The sequence below is a fragment of the Lagopus muta genome, chromosome 30, assembly GCF_023343835.1.
Source record: "Lagopus muta isolate bLagMut1 chromosome 30, bLagMut1 primary, whole genome shotgun sequence".
NCBI classification, from domain to species: domain Eukaryota; kingdom Metazoa; phylum Chordata; class Aves; order Galliformes; family Phasianidae; genus Lagopus; species Lagopus muta.
The window spans coordinates 1,859,003-1,878,758 of NC_064462.1; the positions used below are offsets into that span (position 1 = coordinate 1,859,003).

General features: G+C 57.9%; 1 protein-coding gene across 1 annotated transcript in view; it reads left to right on the forward strand.

The window, feature by feature from the left end:
• The window catches only part of LOC125685974 (valine--tRNA ligase-like), a 128,720-nt gene that overhangs the window by 31,481 nt on the left and 77,483 nt on the right, over positions 1–19,756 (forward strand). The window contains 3 exon segments of the mRNA XM_048929507.1: positions 3,299–3,426; positions 7,103–7,267; positions 15,531–15,612. Of these exon segments, the coding sequence (XP_048785464.1) occupies positions 3,299–3,426; positions 7,103–7,267; positions 15,531–15,612 (375 nt within the window).

The window sequence follows — 19,756 nt, forward strand, 5'->3', positions numbered from 1 at the left end:
CCACCCCATAGCACCCCATAGCCACCCCATAGCACCCCATAGCCACCCCATAGCCACCCCATAGCCACCCCATAGCCACCCCATAGCACCCCATAGCCACCCCATAGCCACCCCATAGCACCCCATGGGCACCCCATAGACACCCAACTGTGCCCCTTAGACACCCCCCTATGCCCCATAGCACCCCATAACCACCCCATAGCACCCCATAACCACCCCCCTGTGCCCCATAGCACCCCATAGCACCCCATAGCACCCCATAGCACCCGATAGCCACTCCATAGCACCCCATAACCACCCCCCTGTGCCCCATAGCACCCCATAACCACCCCCCTGTGCCCCATAGCCACCCCACAGCCACCCCACAGCCACCCCCCATCACCCCACACCCCCCACCCCTGTTTCTTCTCCCTCTGCCCCACAGTGCAGCGGCATCTCAGAGCCGAACCCCCACGGCCCCTTAGCACCCCATAGCACCCCATAGTGCCCCATAGCACCCCCATAGCACCCCATAGCCACCCCATGCCACCCCACAGCCACCCCCCAGCCACCCCACACACCCCCCCCCCCCCTGTTTTTTCTCCCTCTGCCCCACAGCGCAGCGGCATCTTGGAGCCGAACCCCCACGGCCCCATAGCACCCCATAACCAACCCCTGTGCCCCACAGCCACCCCATAGCACTCCATAGCCACCCCACAGCCAACACACAGCCACCTCATAGCACCCCATAGTCACCCCATAACCTCCTCATAGCCACTCCATAGCACCCCATGGACACCCCAGAGCGCCCCATAGCACCCCACTGTGCCCCATAGCACCCCATAGCCACCCCATAGCCACCCCATAGACACCCCATAGCACCCCATAGACACCCCATAGCACCCCATAGCACCCCCATAGACATCCCGCTATGCCCCATAGCACCCCATAACCACCCCCTGTGCCCCATAGCACCCCATAACCACCCCCCTGTGCCTTATAGCCACCCCATAACACCCGATAGCACGCCCATAGCCACCCCCCTGTGCCCCATAGCACCCCATAGCTACCCCATAGCTCCCCATAGCTCCCCATAGCTCCCCATAGCCACCCCATAGCCACCCCATAGCCACCCCCTGTGCCCCATAGCCACCCCATAGAACCTCCATAGCCACCCCCCTGTGCCCCATAGCACCCCATAGCACCCCACAGCCACCCCACAGCCACCCCATAGCCACCCCATAGCACCCCATAGCACCCCACAGCCACCCCACAGCCACCCCATAGCCACCCCCATAGCACCCCATAGCTACCCCATAGCTACCCCATAGCCACCCCATAGCCACCCCATAGTGCCCCATAACCACCCCCCTGTGCCCCATAGCCACCCCATAGCACCCCATAGCGCCCCATAGCACCCCATAGCACCCCATAGCCACCCCATAGCCACCCCATAGCACCCCATAGCCACCCCCTGTGCCCCATAGCACCCCATGCCACCCCATAGCACCCCATAGCGCCCCATAGCCACCCCATAGCACCCCATAACCACCCCCCTGTGCCCCATAGCCATCCCATAGCACCCCATAGCCACCCCATAGCACCCCCATAACCACCCCTTAGTGCCCCATAGCACCCCATAGCCACCCCATAGCACCCCACAGCCACCCCATAGCACCCCATAACCACCCCTCTGTGCCCCATAGCACCCCATAGCCACCTCATAGCACCCCATAACCACCCCATAGCCACCCCATAGCACCCCATAACCACCCCCCTGTGCCCTATAGGCACCCCATAGCACCCCATAGCCCCCCCATAGACACCCCATAGCCACCCCATAGCCACCCCATAGCCACCCCATAGCCACCCCATAGCCACCCCCCATCACCCCACACCCCCCCCTGTTTCTTCTCCCTCTGCCCCACAGCGCAGCGGCATCTCAGAGCCAAACCCCCATGGCCCCATAGCACCCCATAGCCACACCATAGCCACCCCATAGCACCCCATAGCGCCCCATAGCACCCCATAGCCACCCCATAGCACCCCATAGCCACCCCATAGCACCCCATAGCGCCCCATAGCACCCCATAGCACCCCCATAGCACCCCATAGCACCCCATAGCACCACATAGTCACCCCATAGCACCCCATAGTGCCCCATAGCAACCCATAGCACCCGCATAGCCACCCCATAGCACCCCATAGCACCCCATGGGCACCCCATAGACACCCAACTGTGCCCCTTAGACACCCCCCTATGCCCCATAGCACCCCATAACCACCCCCCTGTGCCCCACAGCCACCCCATAGCACCCCATAGCACCCCATAACCACCTCCCTGTGCCTTATAGCCACCCCATAGCCACCCCATAGCACCCCATACACCCCATAGCCACCCCATAGCCACCCCATACCACCCCATAGCCACCCCATAGCACCCCATAGCACCCCATAGCCACCCCATAGCCACCCCATAGCACCCCATAGCACCCCATAGCCACCCCATAGCCAACCATACCACCCCATAGCATCCCATAGCCACCCCATACCCACCCCATACCACCCCATACCACCCCATAGCACCCCATAGCCACCTCATAGCACCCCATAACCACCCCTTAGTGCCCCATAGCACCCCATAGCCACCCCATAGCACCCCATAGCCACCCCCGTGCCCCATAGCACCCCATAGCCACCCCATAGCACCCCATAGCCACCCCTTAGCCACCCCATAGCCACCCCCCTGTGCCTTGTAGCCACCCCATAGCACCCCATAGCACCCCATAGCCACCTCATAGCACCCCATAACCACCCCCCTGTGCCCCATAGCCACCCCATGCCACCCCTAGCACCCCATAGCACCCCATAGCACCCCATAACCACCGCTCTGTGCCCCATAGCACCCCATAGCCACCCCATGGCACCTCCATAGCCACCCCCTGTGCCCCATAGCACCCCATGCCACCCCATAGCACCCCATAGCGCCCCATAGCCACCCCCCTATGCCCCATAGCCACCCCATAGCCACCCCATAGCACCCCATAGCACCCCATAGCACCCCATAGCCGCCCCCCTGTGCCCTGTAGCCACCCCATAGCGCCCCATAGCCACCCCCCTATGCCCCATAGCCACCCAACAGCCACCCCATAGCACCCCATAACCACCCCTCTGTGCCCCATAGCACCCCATAACCACCCCTCTATGCCCCATAGCACCCCATAGCACCCCATAGCCACCCCATAGCACCCCATAGCACCCCACAGCCACCCCCCATCACCCCACACCCCCCCCCTGTTTTTCTCCCTCTGCCCCACAGCGCAGCAGCATCTCGGAGCCGAACCCCCACGGGGTGTTCATGATGTGCGTCCCCCCCCCCAACGTCACCGGGACGCTGCACCTCGGCCACGCGCTCACCAGCGCCATCCAGGACGCCCTGACCCGATGGTGAGCCCACGGCTGCCCCACGGCTGCCCCACTGCTGCCCTATAGCTGCCCTATAACTGCCCTATAGCTGCCCTATAGATGCCCTATAGCTGCCCTATAACTGCCCTATAGCTGCCCTATAGATGCCCTATAGCTGCCCTATAACTGCCCTATAACTGCCCTATAGCTGCCCCATAGCTGCCCTATAGCTGCCCTACAGCTGCCCTATTACTGCCCTATGGATGCCATAGGGATGCCCTATAATTGCCCTATAATTGCCCTATAATTGCCCTATAGATGCCCTGTGGATGGCCTACAGCTGCCCTATAGCTGCCCCATAGCTGCCCCACACCTGCCCTATAGCTGCCCTATGGATGCCCTATGGATGCCATACGGATGCCCTATGGATGCCCTATAATTGCCCTATAATTGCCCTATGGATGCCCTATAGCTGCCCTATAGCTGCCCTACAACTGCCCTACAACTGCCCTATGGATGCCATAGGGATGCCCTATGACTGCCCTATAATTGCCCTATGGATGGCCTATGGATGGCCTATAGCTGCCACATGGCTGACCCATAGCTGCCCTATAGCTGCCCTATAGCTGCCCTATGGATGCTCTATGGATGCCATAGGGATGCCCTATGATTGCCCTATGATTGCCCTATAATTGCCCTATGGATGCCCTATGGATGCCCTATAGCTGCCCTATGGATGCCCTATAGCTGCCCTATAACTGCCCTATAGCTGCCCTATAGCTGCCCTATAGCTGCCCTATAACTGCCCTATAGCTGCCCCACACCTGCCCTATAGCTGCCCTATGATTGCCCTATAATTGCACTATGGATGCCCTATAGCTGCCCTATAGCTGCCCTATAGCTGCCCCATGGCTGACCCATAGCTGCCCCACAGCTGCCCTATAACTGCCCTATAGCTGCCCTATAGCCGCCCTATACCTGCCCTACAACTGCCCTATGACTACCCTATAATTGCCCTATGGATGGCCTATAGCTGCCCTATAGCTGCCCCATGGCTGATCCATAGCTGCCCTATATCTGCACTATAGCTGCCCTATAGCTGCCCCATGGCTGATCCATAGCTGCCCTATAGCTGCCCTATAGCTGCCCTACAACTGCCCTATGATTGCCCTATAGTTGCCCTATGGATGGCCTGTGGATGGCCTTTACCTGCCCTATAGCTGCCCCATGGCTGCCCCATAGCTGCCCTATAACTGCCCTATAGCTGCCCTATAGCTGCCCCATAACTGCCCTATAGCTGCCCTATAGCTGCCCCACTGCTGCCCTATGGATGCCCTATAGCTGCCCTATAACTGCCCTATGATTGCCCTATGATTGCCCTATGGATGGTCAATAGCTGCCCTATAGCTGCCCCATGTCTGCCCTATAGTTGCCCTACAACTGCCCTATAGCTGCCCTACAACTGCCCTATAGCTGCCCTACAACTGCCCTATAGCTGCCCTATAGCTGCCCTATAGCTGCCCTACAACTGCCCTATGATTGCCGTATGATTGCCCTATAATTGCCCTATGGATGCCCTATAGCTGCCCTATGATTGCCCTATGGATGGCCTATAACTGCCCTATAGCTGCCCCACTGCTGCCCGACTGCTGCCCTATAGCTGCCCTATGGATGCCCTATAGCTGCCCTATGATTGCCCTATAATTGCCCTATGGATGGCCTATAGCTGCCCTATAGCTGTCCTATAGTTGCCCTATAGCTGCCCTATAGCTGCCCCATAGCTGCCCTATAGCTGCCCTATAGCTGCCCTATAGCTGTCCTATAACTGCCCTACAACTGCCCTATAACTGCCCTATAGCTGCCCTATAGCTGCCCTATAGCTGCCCTATAACTGCCCTATAGCTGCCCTATAGCTGCCCCATAACTGCCCCATATCTCCCCCCATAGCTGCCCCATATCCCACCCCATAACTGCCCCATATCCCACCCCATAGTGCCCCATATCCCACCCCATAACTGCCCCATATCCCACCCCATAGTGCCCCATATCCCACCCCATAGTGCCCCATATCCCACCCCATAGCTGCCCCATATCCCACCCCATAGTGCCCCATATCCCACCCCATAGCGCCCCATATCCCACCCCATATCCTACCCCATAGTGCCCCATATCCCACCCCATATCCCACCCCATAACTGCCCCATATCCCCCCCATAACTGCCCCATGTCCCACCCCATAACTGCCCCATATCCCACCCCATAGTGCCCCATTCCCACCCCATAGTGCCCCATATTCCACCCTATAACCGCATTACCACCCCATATCCCACCCCATATCTCACCCCATAGCACCCCCTATCCCACCCCATAGTGCCCCATATCCCACCCCATAGCGCCCCATATCCCACCCCATAGTGCCCCATATCCCACCCCATAGTGCCCCATATCCACCCCATAGCTGCCCCATATCCCACCCCATAACTGCCCCATATCTCACCCCATAGTACCCCATATCCCACCCCATAGTGCCCCATAACCACCCCATAACTGCCCCATATCCCACCCCATAGTGCCCCATATCCCACCCCATAGTGCCCCATAACCACCCCATAACTGCCCCATATCCCACCCCATAGTGCCCCATATCCCACCCCATAACTGCCCCATATCCCACCCCATAGTGCCCCATATCCCACCCCATAGTGCCCCATATCCCACCCCATAGCTGCCCCATATCCCACCCCATAACTGCCCCATATCCCACCCCATAACTGCCCCATATCCCACCCCATAGTGCCCCATATCCCACCCCATAGTGCCCCATATCCCACCCCATAGCTGCCCCATATCCCACCCCATAGTGCCCCATATCCCACCCCACAGTGCCCCATATCCCACCCCATAACTGCCCCATATCCCACCCCATATCCCACCCCATAGTGCCCCATATCCCACCCCATAGTGCCCCATATCCCACCCCATAACTGCCCCATATCCCACCCCATAACTGCCCCATATCCCCCCCCATAGTGCCCCATATCCCCCCCCATAGCGCCCCATATCCCACCCTATAGTGCCCCATATCCCACCCCATAGCTGCCCCATATCCCACCCCATAACTGCCCCACATCCCACCCCATAGCACCCCATAACCAACCCTAGGATGCCTCATTCCCACCCCACATCCCACCCCACACCCTGCCCCACATCTCCCCCCCCAGGCACCAGATTTGCAGTCAGATGACCCTGTGGAACACAGGCTGTGCCCCATAACTGCCCCATATCCCACCCCATAGCGCCCCATATCCCACCCCATAGCGCCCCATAACCACCCCATAGTGCCCCATATCCCACCCCATAGTGCTCTATATCCCACCCTATGGTGCCTCACATCCCACCCCACATCCCACCCCACACCCCACCCCACACCCTGCCCCACATCTCCCCCCCCCAGGCACCGGATGTGCGGGCAGATGATGCTGCGGAACCCGGGCTGTGCCCCATAACTGCCCCATATCCCACCCCATAACTGCCCCATATCCCACCCCATAGCCACCCCATAACTGCCCCATATCCCACCCCATAGCGCCCCATATCCCACCCCATATCCCACCTCACATCCCCATAAGTGCCCCATAACCACCCCATAACTTCCCCATATCCCACCCTATGGTGCCCCATTTGCACCCCACACCCTGCCCCACATCTCCCCCCCCAGGCACCGGATGTGCGGACAGACGACGCTGTGGAACCCGGGCTGCGACCACGCAGGCATCGCCACGCAGGTGGTGGTGGAGAGGAAGCTGCAGAGGGAGCGAGGAGTGGGGAGGCTGCAGATGGGCAGGGAGCGATTCCTGCACGAGGTCTGGGCCTGGAAGGAGGAGTGAGTGACACCATACGTACCCCATAGGGACCCATAGGGACCCATAGGCACACATAGATCCCGTACAGACCCATAGGGACCCATAGATACCCCATATGGACCCATAGGGACCCATAGGGACACATAGATCCCATGGAGATCCATAGGGACCCATAGAGACCAATAGGGACCCATAGAGACCCATAGGGACCCATAGAGACCCATAGGGACCCATAGGGACCCATAGAGACCCATAGAGACCCATAGGGACCCCACAGAGCAGTTCCTGCACGAGGTCTGGGCCTGGAAGGAGGAGTGAGTGACACCATACGTACCCCATAGGGACCCATAGAGACCCATAGGGACCCATAGGGACCCATAGAGACCCATAGGGACCCCCCAGAGCAGTTCCTGCACGAGGTCTGGGCCTGGAAGGAGGAGTGAGTGACACCATATGTACCCCATAGGGACCCATAGGGACACATAGGGACCCATAGATCCCATGGAGATCCATAGGGACCCATAGAGACTCCATGGGGATGCATAGGGACCCATAGGGACTCATAGGGACCCATAGGGACCCATAGGGACCCCACAGAGCAGTTCCTGCACGAGGTCTGGGCCTGGAAGGAGGAGTGAGTGACCCACAAGTACCCCATAGGGACCCATAGGGACCCATAGAGACCCATAGGGACCCATAGGGACCCATAGATACCATGGAGAACCATAGGGACCCATAGATACCCCATAAATACCCCATAGGGACCCATAGGGACCCATAGGAACCCATAGAGACCCATGGGGACCCATAGGGACCCATAGAGACCCATAGGGACACATAGGGACCCCATAGAGAACATAGGGACCATAGGGACCCATAGAGACCCATGGGGACCCATAGGGACCCATAGAGACCCATAGGGACCCATAGGGACCCCACAGAGCAGTTCCTGCACGAGGTCTGGGCCTGGAAGGAGGAGTGAGTGACCCACACGTGCCCCATAAGTACCCCATAGGGACCCATAGGGACCCATAGGGACCCATAGAGACCCATAGGGACCCCCCAGAGCAGTTCCTGCACGAGGTCTGGGCCTGGAAGGAGGAGTGAGTGACACCATATGTACCCCATAGGGACCCATAGGGACACATAGGGACCCATAGATCCCATGGAGATCCATAGGGACCCATAGAGACTCCATGGGGATGCATAGGGACCCATAGGGACTCATAGGGACCCATAGGGACCCATAGGGACCCCACAGAGCAGTTCCTGCACGAGGTCTGGGCCTGGAAGGAGGAGTGAGTGACCCACAAGTACCCCATAGGGACCCATAGGGACCCATAGAGACCCATAGGGACCCATAGGGACCCATAGATACCATGGAGAACCATAGGGACCCATAGATACCCCATAAATACCCCATAGGGACCCATAGGGACCCATAGGAACCCATAGAGACCCATGGGGACCCATAGGGACCCATAGAGACCCATAGGGACACATAGGGACCCCATAGAGAACATAGGGACCATAGGGACCCATAGAGACCCATGGGGACCCATAGGGACCCATAGAGACCCATAGGGACCCATAGGGACCCCACAGAGCAGTTCCTGCACGAGGTCTGGGCCTGGAAGGAGGAGTGAGTGACCCACACGTGCCCCATAAGTACCCCATAGGGACCCATAGGGACCCATAGGGACCCATAGATACCATGGAGGTCCATAGGGACCCATAGGGATCCATAGGGACCCATAGGGACACATCGGGACCATAGGGACTAATAGGGACTCATAGGGATCCCATAGAGACCCATAGGAACCCATAGGGACTATAGAGACCCATAGGGACCCATACGGACCCATAGAGACCCATAGAGACCCATAGTGACCCATAGAGACCCATAGGGACCCATAGGGAATCATTGTGCCCATAGGGACACATAGGGACACATAGGGACCCATAGATCCCATGGAGACCCATAGGAACTCATAGAGACTCCATGGGGACGCATAGGGACCCATAGGGACTCATAGGGACTATAGAGACCCATAGGGACCCATAGAGACCCATAGAGACCCATAGGGACCCATAGAGATCCATAGGGACCCATAGAGACCCCTAGAGAGCCATAGGGACCCATAGGGACCCATAGGGACTCCATAGGGAACCTTACTGACTCATAGGGACCCCATAGAGACCCATGGAGACCCATAGGGACCCATAGGGTCTCATAGGGACTCCATAGAGACACATAGGAACCCCATAGAGACCATAGGGACCCATAGAGACCCATAGGGGCCCATAGAGGCCCATAGAGACCCATAGGGACCCATAGGGACACATAGGGACCCATAGAGACCCATAGAGACCCATAGAGACCCATAGGGACCCATAGAGACCCATAGAGACCCATAGGGACCCATAGGGACCCCACAGAGCAGTTCCTGCACGAGGTCTGGGCCTGGAAGGAGGAGTGAGTGACACCATACGTACCCCATAGGGACCCATAGAGACCCATAGGGACCCATAGATCCCATGGAGATCCATAGGGACCCATACATACCCCATAGGGACCCATAGGGACACATAGATCCCATGGATATCCATAGGGACCCATAGGGACTATAGAGACCCATAGGGACCCATAGGGATCCATAGGGACCCATAGGGACCCCCCAGAGCAGTTCCTGCACGAGGTCTGGGCCTGGAAGGAGGAGTGAGTGACCCACAAGTGCCCCATAAGTACCCCATAGGGACCCATAGGCACACATAGATCCCATACAGACCCATAGGAACCCATAGATACCCCATAAATACCCCATAGGGACCCATAGGGACACATAGGGACTGATAGGGACTCATAGGAATGCCATAGAGACCCATAGGGACCCATAGGGACCCATAGGGACCCATAGAGACCCATGGAGACCCATAGGGACCCATAGAGACCCATAGGGACCCATAGAGATCCATAGGGACCCATAGAGACCCCTAGAGAGCCATAGGGACCCATAGGGACTCCATAGGGAACCTTACTGACTCATCGGGACCCCATAGAGACACATAGAGAGCCCCATAGAGACCATAGAGACCCATAGGGACCCATAGGGTCTCATAGGGACTCCATCGGGAACCATACTGACTCATAGGGACCCCATAGAGACACATAGGAACCCCATAGAGACCATAGAGACACATAGGGACCCATAGGGACCCACAGAGACCCATAGGGACCCATAGGGACCCATAGGGACCCATAGGGTCTCATAGGGACTCCATCGGGAACCATACTGACTCATAGGGACCCCATAGAGACACATAGGAACCCCATAGAGACCATAGAGACACATAGGGACCCATAGGGACCCACAGAGACCCATAGGGACCCATAGGGACCCATAGAGACCCATAGGGACCCCCCAGAGCAGTTCCTGCACGAGGTCTGGGCATGGAAGGAGGAGTGAGTGACCCACAAGTACCCCATAAGTACCCCAGAGGGACCCATAGGGACCCATAGATCCCATGGAGATCCATAGGGACCCATAGAGACCAATAGGGACCCATAGAGACCCATAGGGACCCATACGGACCCATAGAAACCCATAGGGACCCATAGGGACCCATAGGGAATCATTGTGCCCATAGGGACACATTGGGACACATAGGGACCCATAGATCCCAAGGAGACCCATAGGGACCCATAGAGACTCCATGGGGACACATAGGGACCCATAGGGACTCATAGGGACTATAGAGACCCATAGGGACCCATAGAGACCCATAGAGACCCATAGGGACCCATAGAGACCCCTAGAGAGCCATAGGGACCCATAGGGACCCATAGGGACTCCATAGGGAACCTTACTGACTCATAGGGACCCCATAGAGACACATAGAGAGCCCCATAGAGACCATAGAGACACATAGGGACCCATAGGGACCCATAGGGACCCATAGAGACCCATAGAGACACATAGGGACCCATAGGGACCCATAGGGACTATAGGGACCCATAGGGACCCATAGGGACCCATAGATCCAATGGAGATCCATAGGGACCCATAGATACCCCATATGGACCCATAGGGACACATAGGGACCATAGGGACTAATAGGGACTGATAGGGATCCCATAGAGACCCATAGGGACCCATAGAGACCCATAGGGACCCATAGGGTCTCATAGGGACTCCATAGGGAACCATACTGACTCATAGGGACCCCATAGAGACCCATAGGGACCCATAGGGACCCATAGAGACCCATAGGGACCCATAGAGACGCATAGAGTCAAATAGAGACCCATAGGGACCCATATGGACCCATAGAGACCCATAGAGACCCATAGGGACCCATAGAGACACATAGGGACGCATAGGGACCCATAGGGACTATAGAGACCCATAGGGACCCATAGGGACCCATAGGGTCCCCACAGAGCAGTTCCTGCACGAGGTCTGGGCATGGAAGGAGGAGTGAGTGACCCACAAGTACCCCATAAGTACCCCATAGGGACCCATAGGGACACATAGGGACACATAGATCCCATGGAGATCAAGAGGGACCCATAGAGACCCATAGAGACCCATAGATACCCCATAGGGACCCATAGATCCCATGGAGATCCATAGGGACCCATAGAGACCCCATAAATACCCCATAGGGACACATAGGGACACATAGGGACACATAGGGATCCCATAGAGACCCATAGGGACCCATAGAGACCCATAGGGACCCATAGGGACACATAGGGACCCATAGAGATCCATAGGGACCCATAGAGACCCCTAGAGAGCCATAGGGCCCCATAGGGACTCCATAGGGAACCATACTGACTCATAGGGACCTCATAGAGACACATAGGAAACCCATAGAGACCATAGAGACACATAGGGACCCATAGGGACCCATAGAGACCCATAGGGACCCATAGGGACCCATAGGGACTATAGAGACCCATAGGGACCCATAGGGACCCCATAGATACACAATAAGGACCCATAGAGACCCACAGGAACCCCATAGGGGCCCATAGAGACCCATAGGGACCGATAGCGAATCATAGGGACCCATAGAGACCCATAGGGACCCCACAGAGCAGTTCCTGCACAGGGTCTGGGCATGGAAGGAGGAGTGAGTGACCCACAAGTACCCCATAAGTACCCCATAGGGACCCCATAGGGACCCAGAGACCCATAGGGACCCATAGATACCCCATAAATACCCCATAGGGACCCATAGATCCCATGGAGATCCATAGCGACCCATAGAGACCAATAGGGACCCATAGGGACCCATACGGACCCATAGAAACCCATAGGGACCCATAGGGACCCATAGAGACCCATAGGGACCCATAAGGATTCATAGAGACCCCATAGGGATCCATAGGGACCCCATAGACACCATAGAGACCCATAGAACCCCATGGGGACCCATAGAGACCCATAGGGATCCATAGGGACCCATAGACATCCATAGGGATCCATACGGACCCATAGGGACCCATAGGGACACATAGAGACCCATAGGGACCCTTAAATCTTATGGAGACCCATAGGGACACATTGGGACTGATACGGACCCATAGGGACCCCACAGAGCAGTTCCTGCACGAGGTCTGCAGCTGGAAGGAGGAGTGAGTGACCCACAAGTGCCCCATAAGTACCCCATAGGGACCCATAGATCCCATGGAGATCCATAGGGACCCATAGGGACTATAGAGACCCATAGGGACCCATAGGGACCCTAGGGACTAATAGGTACTGATAGGGATCCCATACAGACCCATAGGGACGCATAGGAACCCTTAGGGACCCATAGAGACACATAGAGTCACATAGAGACCCATAGGGACCCATAGGGACCCCTAGAGACCCATAGAGACCCATAGGGACTATACAGACCCATAGGGACCCATAGGGACCCATAGAGACCCATAGGGAAACATAGGGACCCATAGAGACCCATAGGGACCCATAGGGACCCCGCAGAGCAGTTCCTGCACGAGGTCTGGGCCTGGAAGGAGGAGTGAGTGACCCACAAGTGCCCCATAAGTACCACATAGGGACCCATAGGGACCCATAGATCCCATGGAGAACCATAGGGACCCATAGATACCCCGTAAATACCCCATAGGGACCCATAGGGACACATAGAGACCATAGAGACCCATAGGGACCCATAGGGACCCATAGGGACCCATAGGGACCCATAGATCCAATGGAGATCCATAGGGACCCATAGATACCCCATAAATACCCCATAGGGACCCATAGGGACACATAGGGACTCATAGGGATGCCATGGAGACCCATAGGGACCCATAGAGACCCATAGGGACCCATAGGGTCTCATAGGGACTCCATAGAGACACATAGGAACCCCATAGAGGCCATAGAGACCCATAGGGACCCCGCAGAGCAGTTCCTGCACGAGGTCTGGGCATGGAAGGAGGAGTGAGTGACCCACAAGTACCCCATAAGTACCCCATAGATACCCCATAGGGACCCATAGATCCCATGTAGATACATAGCGACCCATGGATACCCCATAAATACCCCATAGGGACACATAGGGACACATAGGGACTCATAGGGATCCCATAGAGACCCATAGGGACCCATAGGGACTATAGAGACCCATAGGGACCCATAGGGACCCATAGGGACTCATAGAGACCCATAGGGACCCATAGGGACCCACAGAGACCCCATAGGGACCCCATAGATACACAATAAGGACCCATAGAGACCCACAGGAACCCCATAGGGACCCATAGGGACCCATAGGGACCGATAGCGAATCATAGGGACCCATAGGGACCCATAGAGACCCATAGGGACCCCACAGAGCAGTTCCTGCACGAGGTCTGGGCATGGAAGGAGGAGTGAGTGACCCACAAGTACCCCATAAGTACCCCATAGGGACTCATAGGGACCCATAGGGACCCAGAGACCCATAGGGACACATAGATACCCCATAAATACCCCATAGGGACCCATAGATCCCATGGAGATCCATAGGGACCCATAGAGACCAATAGGGACCCATAGGGACCCATACGGACCCATAGAAACCCATAGGGACCCATAGGGACCCATAAGGATTCATAGAGACCCCATAGGGATCCATAGGGACCCCATAGACACCATAGAGACCCATAGAACCCCATGGGGACCCATAGAGACCCATAGGGATCCATAGGGACCCATAGACATCCATAGGGATCCATAGGGACCCATAGGGACCCATAGGGACCCATAGAGACCCATAGAGACCCATAGGGACCCCACAGAGCAGTTCCTGCAGGAGGTCTGGAGATGGAAGGAGCAGTGAGTGACCCACAAGTACCCCACAGGGACCCCATAGATACCCCATAGATACCCATAGATCCCATGGAGATCCATAGGGACCCATAGGGACACACAGGGACACATAGGGACCCTTAGAGACCCATAGGGACCCATAGGGACCCATTGGAACCCCATAGGGATCATAGAGACACATAGGAAGCCCATAGGGACCCATAGGGACTCATAGGGACCCCATAGGGAACCATAGAGACCATAGAGACCCATTGGAACCATAGATACCCATAGCACCCTATAGGCACCCCATAGTGCCCCACAGTGCCCCATAGACACCCCATAGTGCCCCATAGGCACCCTATAGTGCCCCATAGACACCCCATAGTGCCCCATAGATACCCCATTGTGCCCCACAGACACCCCATAGTGCCCCACAGACACCCCATAGTGCCCCATAGACACCCCATAGTGCCCCACAGTGCCCCACAGACACCCCATTGTGCCCCATAGACACCCCATAGTGCCCCACAGTGCCCCATAGACACCCCATTGTGCCCCATAGACACCTGTAGTGCCCCATAGACACCGCATTGTTCCCCACAGTACCCCACAGACACCCCATTGTGCCCCATAGACACCTATAGTGCCCCATAGACACCCCATAGTGCCCCATAGACATCTTATAGTGCCCCACAGTGCCCCATAGACACCCCATAGTGCCCCATAGACATCTTATAGTGCCCCACAGTGCCCCATAGACACCCCATAGTGCCCCATAGACATCTTATAGTGCCCCACAGTGCCCCATAGACACCCCATAGTGCCCCATAGTCACCCTATAGTGCCCCACAGTGCCCCACAGACACCCCATAGTGCCCCATAGACACCTCTAGTGCCCCACAGTGCCCCATAGTGCCCCATAGGTGCCCCACAACAGCTCCCCCAGCTGCCCCACATCTCCCCACAGGAAGGGTGACCGCATCTACCAGCAGCTGCGCCGCCTGGGAGCCTCCATGGACTGGGACCGAGCCTGCTTCACCATGGACCCGGTGTGTGGGGCGCTATGGGGTGGATATGGGGCTGTATGGGGCAGCTATGGGGTGCTATGGGGTGGATATGGGGATGTATGGGGCAGCTATGGGGCACTATGGGGTGGATATGGGGATGTATGGGGTGCTATGGGGTGGATATGGGGCTGTATGGGGTGCTATGGGGTGGCTATGGGGCTGTATGGGGCATTATGGGGTGCTATGGGGTGACTGTGGGGCTGTATGGGGTGCTACAGGGTGCTATGGGGTGGCCGTGGGGCTGTACGGGGCAGCTATGGGGTGCTATGGGGTGGATATGGGGCTGTATGGGCATTATGGGGTGCTATGGGGAGCTATGGGGCAGCTATGGGGTGGCTATGAGGCTGTATGGGGTTCTATGGGGTGGCTGTGGGACTGTATGGGGCACTATGGGGTGCTATGGGGTAGCTGTGGGGTTTTATGGGGCAGCTATGGGGTGGCTGTGGGGCTGCATGGGGTGCTATGGGATGCTATGGGGTGGCTGTGGGGCTGTATGGGGCATTATGGGGTGCTATGGGGTGGCTGTGAGTCTGTATGGGGCGCTATGGGGTGGCCGTGGGGCTGTACGGGGCAGCTATGGGGTGCTATGGGGTGGATATGGGGCTGTATGGGCATTATGGGGTGCTATGGGGAGCTATGGGGCAGCTGTGGGGTGGCTATGAGGCTGTATGGGGCACTATGGGGTGGCTATGGGGCTGTATGGGGCAGCTATGGGGTGCTATGGGGTGGCTATGGGGCACTATAGGGTGCTATGGGGCGCTATGGGGTGCTATGGTGTGGCTGTGGGGCTATATGGGGTGCTATGGGGTGGCTATGGGGCACTATGGTGTGCTATGGAGCGCTATGGGGTGCTGTGGGGCGGCTATGAGGCTGTATGGGGTGCTATGAAGTGGCTGTGGGGCTGTATGGGGCAGCTATGGGGTGCTATGGGGTGGCTGTGGGGCTGTATGGGCATTATGGGGTGCTGTGGGGCGGCTATGAGGCTGTATGGGGTGCTGTGGGGTGGATATGGGGCTGTATGGGGCAGCTATGGGGTGCTATGGGGTGGCTGTGGGGCTGTATGGGGCACTATGGGGCAGCTATGGGGCTGTATGGGGCAGCTATGGGGTGCTCTGGGGTGGCTATGGGGCACTATGGGGTGCTATGGGGTGCTATGGGGTGGCTGTGGGACTGTATGGGGCAGCTGTGGGGTGCTATGGGGTGGCTATGGGGCTGTATGGGGCAGCTATGGGGTGCTATGGGGTGGCTATATGGGGTGCTATGGGGCAGCTATGGGGCTGTATGGGGCAGCTATGGGTGCTATGGGGTGGCTATGGGGCTGTATGGGGCACTATGGGGTGCTATGGGGTGGCTATATGGGGTGCTATGGGGTGGCTCTGGGGTATTATGGGGTGCTATGGGGTGGCTCTGGGGCACTGTGGGGCAGCTATGGGGTACTATGGGGTGGCTGTGGGGCTGTATGGGGCACTATGGGGTGCTATATGGGGTGCTATGGGGCAGCTATGGGGCGGCTGTGGGGTTGTATGGGGTGCTATGGGGTGGCTGTGGGGCTGTATGGGTCACTATGGGGTGCTATGGGGTAGCTGTGGGGTTTTATGGGGCAGCTATGGGGCGGCTGTGGGGCTGTATGGGGCACTATGGGGTGGCTATGGGGCTGTATGGGGCATTATGGGGTGCTATGGTGTGACTGTGGGGCTGTATGGGGTGCTACAGGGTGCTATGGGGTGGCTGTGGGGCTGTACGGGGCAGCTATGGGGTGCTATGGAGTGGATATGGGGCTGTATGGGCATTATGGGGTGCTATGGGGAGCTATGGGGCAGCTGTGGGGTGGCTATGAGGCTGTATGGGGCGTTATGGGGTGGCTGTGGGGCTGTGTGGGCATTATGGGGTGCTATGGGGTGGCTGTGGGGCTGTATGGGGTGCTATGAAATGGCTATGGGGCTGTATGGGGCATTATGGGGTGCTATGGGGTGGCTATGGGGTGCTATGGGGTGGCTGTGGGACTGTATGGGCATTATGGGGTGCTATGGGGTGGCTGTGGGGTTTTATGGGGCAGCTATGGGGTGGCTGTGGGCTGTATGGGGCATTATGGCGTGCTATGGGGTGGCTGTGGGGCTGTATGGGGCACTATGGGGTGCTATGGGGTGACTGTGGGGTGACTGTGGGGCTGTATGGGGTGCTATGGGGTGGATATGGGTCTGTATGGGGCATTATGGGGTGCTATGGGGTGGCTATGGGGCCGTATGGGGCACTATGGGGTGGCTATGGGGCTGTATGGGGCAGCTATGGGGTGCTATGGGGTGGCTATGGGGCACTATGGGGTGCTATGGGGTGCTATGGGGTGCTATGGTGTGGCTGTGGGGCTATATGGGGTGCTATGGGGTGGCTATGGGGCACTATGGGGTGCTATGGAGCGCTATGGGGTGCTGTGGGGCGGCTATGAGGCTGTATGGGGTGCTATGAAGCGGCTGTGGGACTGTATGGGGCAGCTATGGGGTGCTATGGGGTGGCTGTGGGGCTGTATGGGGCATTATGGGGTGCTATGGGGTGCTATGAAGTGGCTGTGGGGCTGTATGGGGCAGGCATGGGGTGCTATGGGGTGGCCGTGGGGCTGTATGGGGTGCTATGAAGTGGCTGTGGGGCTGTATGGGTTCCTATGGGGCGCTATGGGGTGGCTGTAGGGTTGTACGGGGCACTATGGGGTGCTATGGGGTGGCTGTGGGGCTGTATGGGGCAGCTATGGGGTACTATGGGGTGGCTATGGGGCTGATTGGGCAGCTGTGGGGTGCTGTGGGGCTGTATGGGGCAGCTATGGGGTGCTATGGGGTGGCTGTGGGGCACTGTGGGGTGCTATGGGGCATTATGGGGTGCTATGGGGTGGCTGTGGGGCTGTATGGGGCATTATGGGGTGCTATGGGGTGGCTGTGGGTCTGTATGGGGTGCTACAGGGCGCTATGGGGTGGCTGTGGGGCTGTATGGGGCAGCTATGGGGTACTATGGGGTGGCTGTGGGGCTGTATGGGGCACTATGGGGTGGCTATGGGGCTGTATGGGGCAGCTATGGGGTGCTATGGGGTGGCTGTGGGGCTGTATGGGGCACTATGGGGTGGCCGTGGGGCTGTATGGGGCAGCTATGGGGTGCTATGGGGTGGATATGGGGCTGTATGGGCATTATGGGGTGCTATGGGGAGCTATGGGGCAGCTGTGGGGTGGCTATGAGGCTGTATGGGGCACTATGGGGTGGCTATGGGGCTGTATGGAGCATTATGGGGTGCTATGGGGTGCTATGAAGTGGCTATGGGGCTGTATGGGGCAGGCATGGGGTGCTATGGGGTGGCCGTGGGGCTGTATGGGGTGCTATGAAGTGGCTGTGGGGCTGTATGGGTTCCTATGGGGCGCTATGGGGTGGCTGTAGGGTTGTACGGGGCACTATGGGGTGCTATGGGGTGGCTGTGGGACTGTATGGGGCAGCTATGGGGTGCTATGGGGTGGCTATATGGGGTGCTATGGGGCAGCTATGGGGCGGCTGTGGGGTTGTATGGGGTGCTATGGGGTGGCTGTGGGGCTGTATGGGGCAGCTATGGGGTACTATGGGGTGGCTATGGGGCTGTATGGGGCACTAAGGGGTGCTATGGGGTGGCTGTGGGGCTGTATGGGGCATTATGGGGCACTGTGGGGTGGCTCTGGGGCTGTATGGGGTGCTATGGGGTGGATATGGGGCTGTATGGGGCAGCTATGGGGTGCTATGGGGTGGCTGTGGGGCTGTATGGGGTGCTATGGGGTGGCTGTGGGGCTGTTTGGGGTGCTGTGGGGTGGCTGTGGGGCTGTATGGGGCAGTATGGGGTGCTATGGGGTGGCTGTGGGGTTATATTGGGCGTTATGGGGTGCTATGGGGTGCTATGGGGTGGCTGTGGGACTATATGGGGCAGCTATGGGGTGCTATGGGGTGGCTATGGGGCACTATGGGGTGCTATGGGGCGCTATGGGGTGCTATGGTGTGGCTGTGGGGCTATATGGGGTGCTATGGGGTGGCTATGGGGCACTATGGGGTGCTATGGGGCGCTATGGGGTGCTGTGGGGCGGCTATGAGGCTGTATGGGGTGCTATGAAGTGGCTGTGTGGCTGTA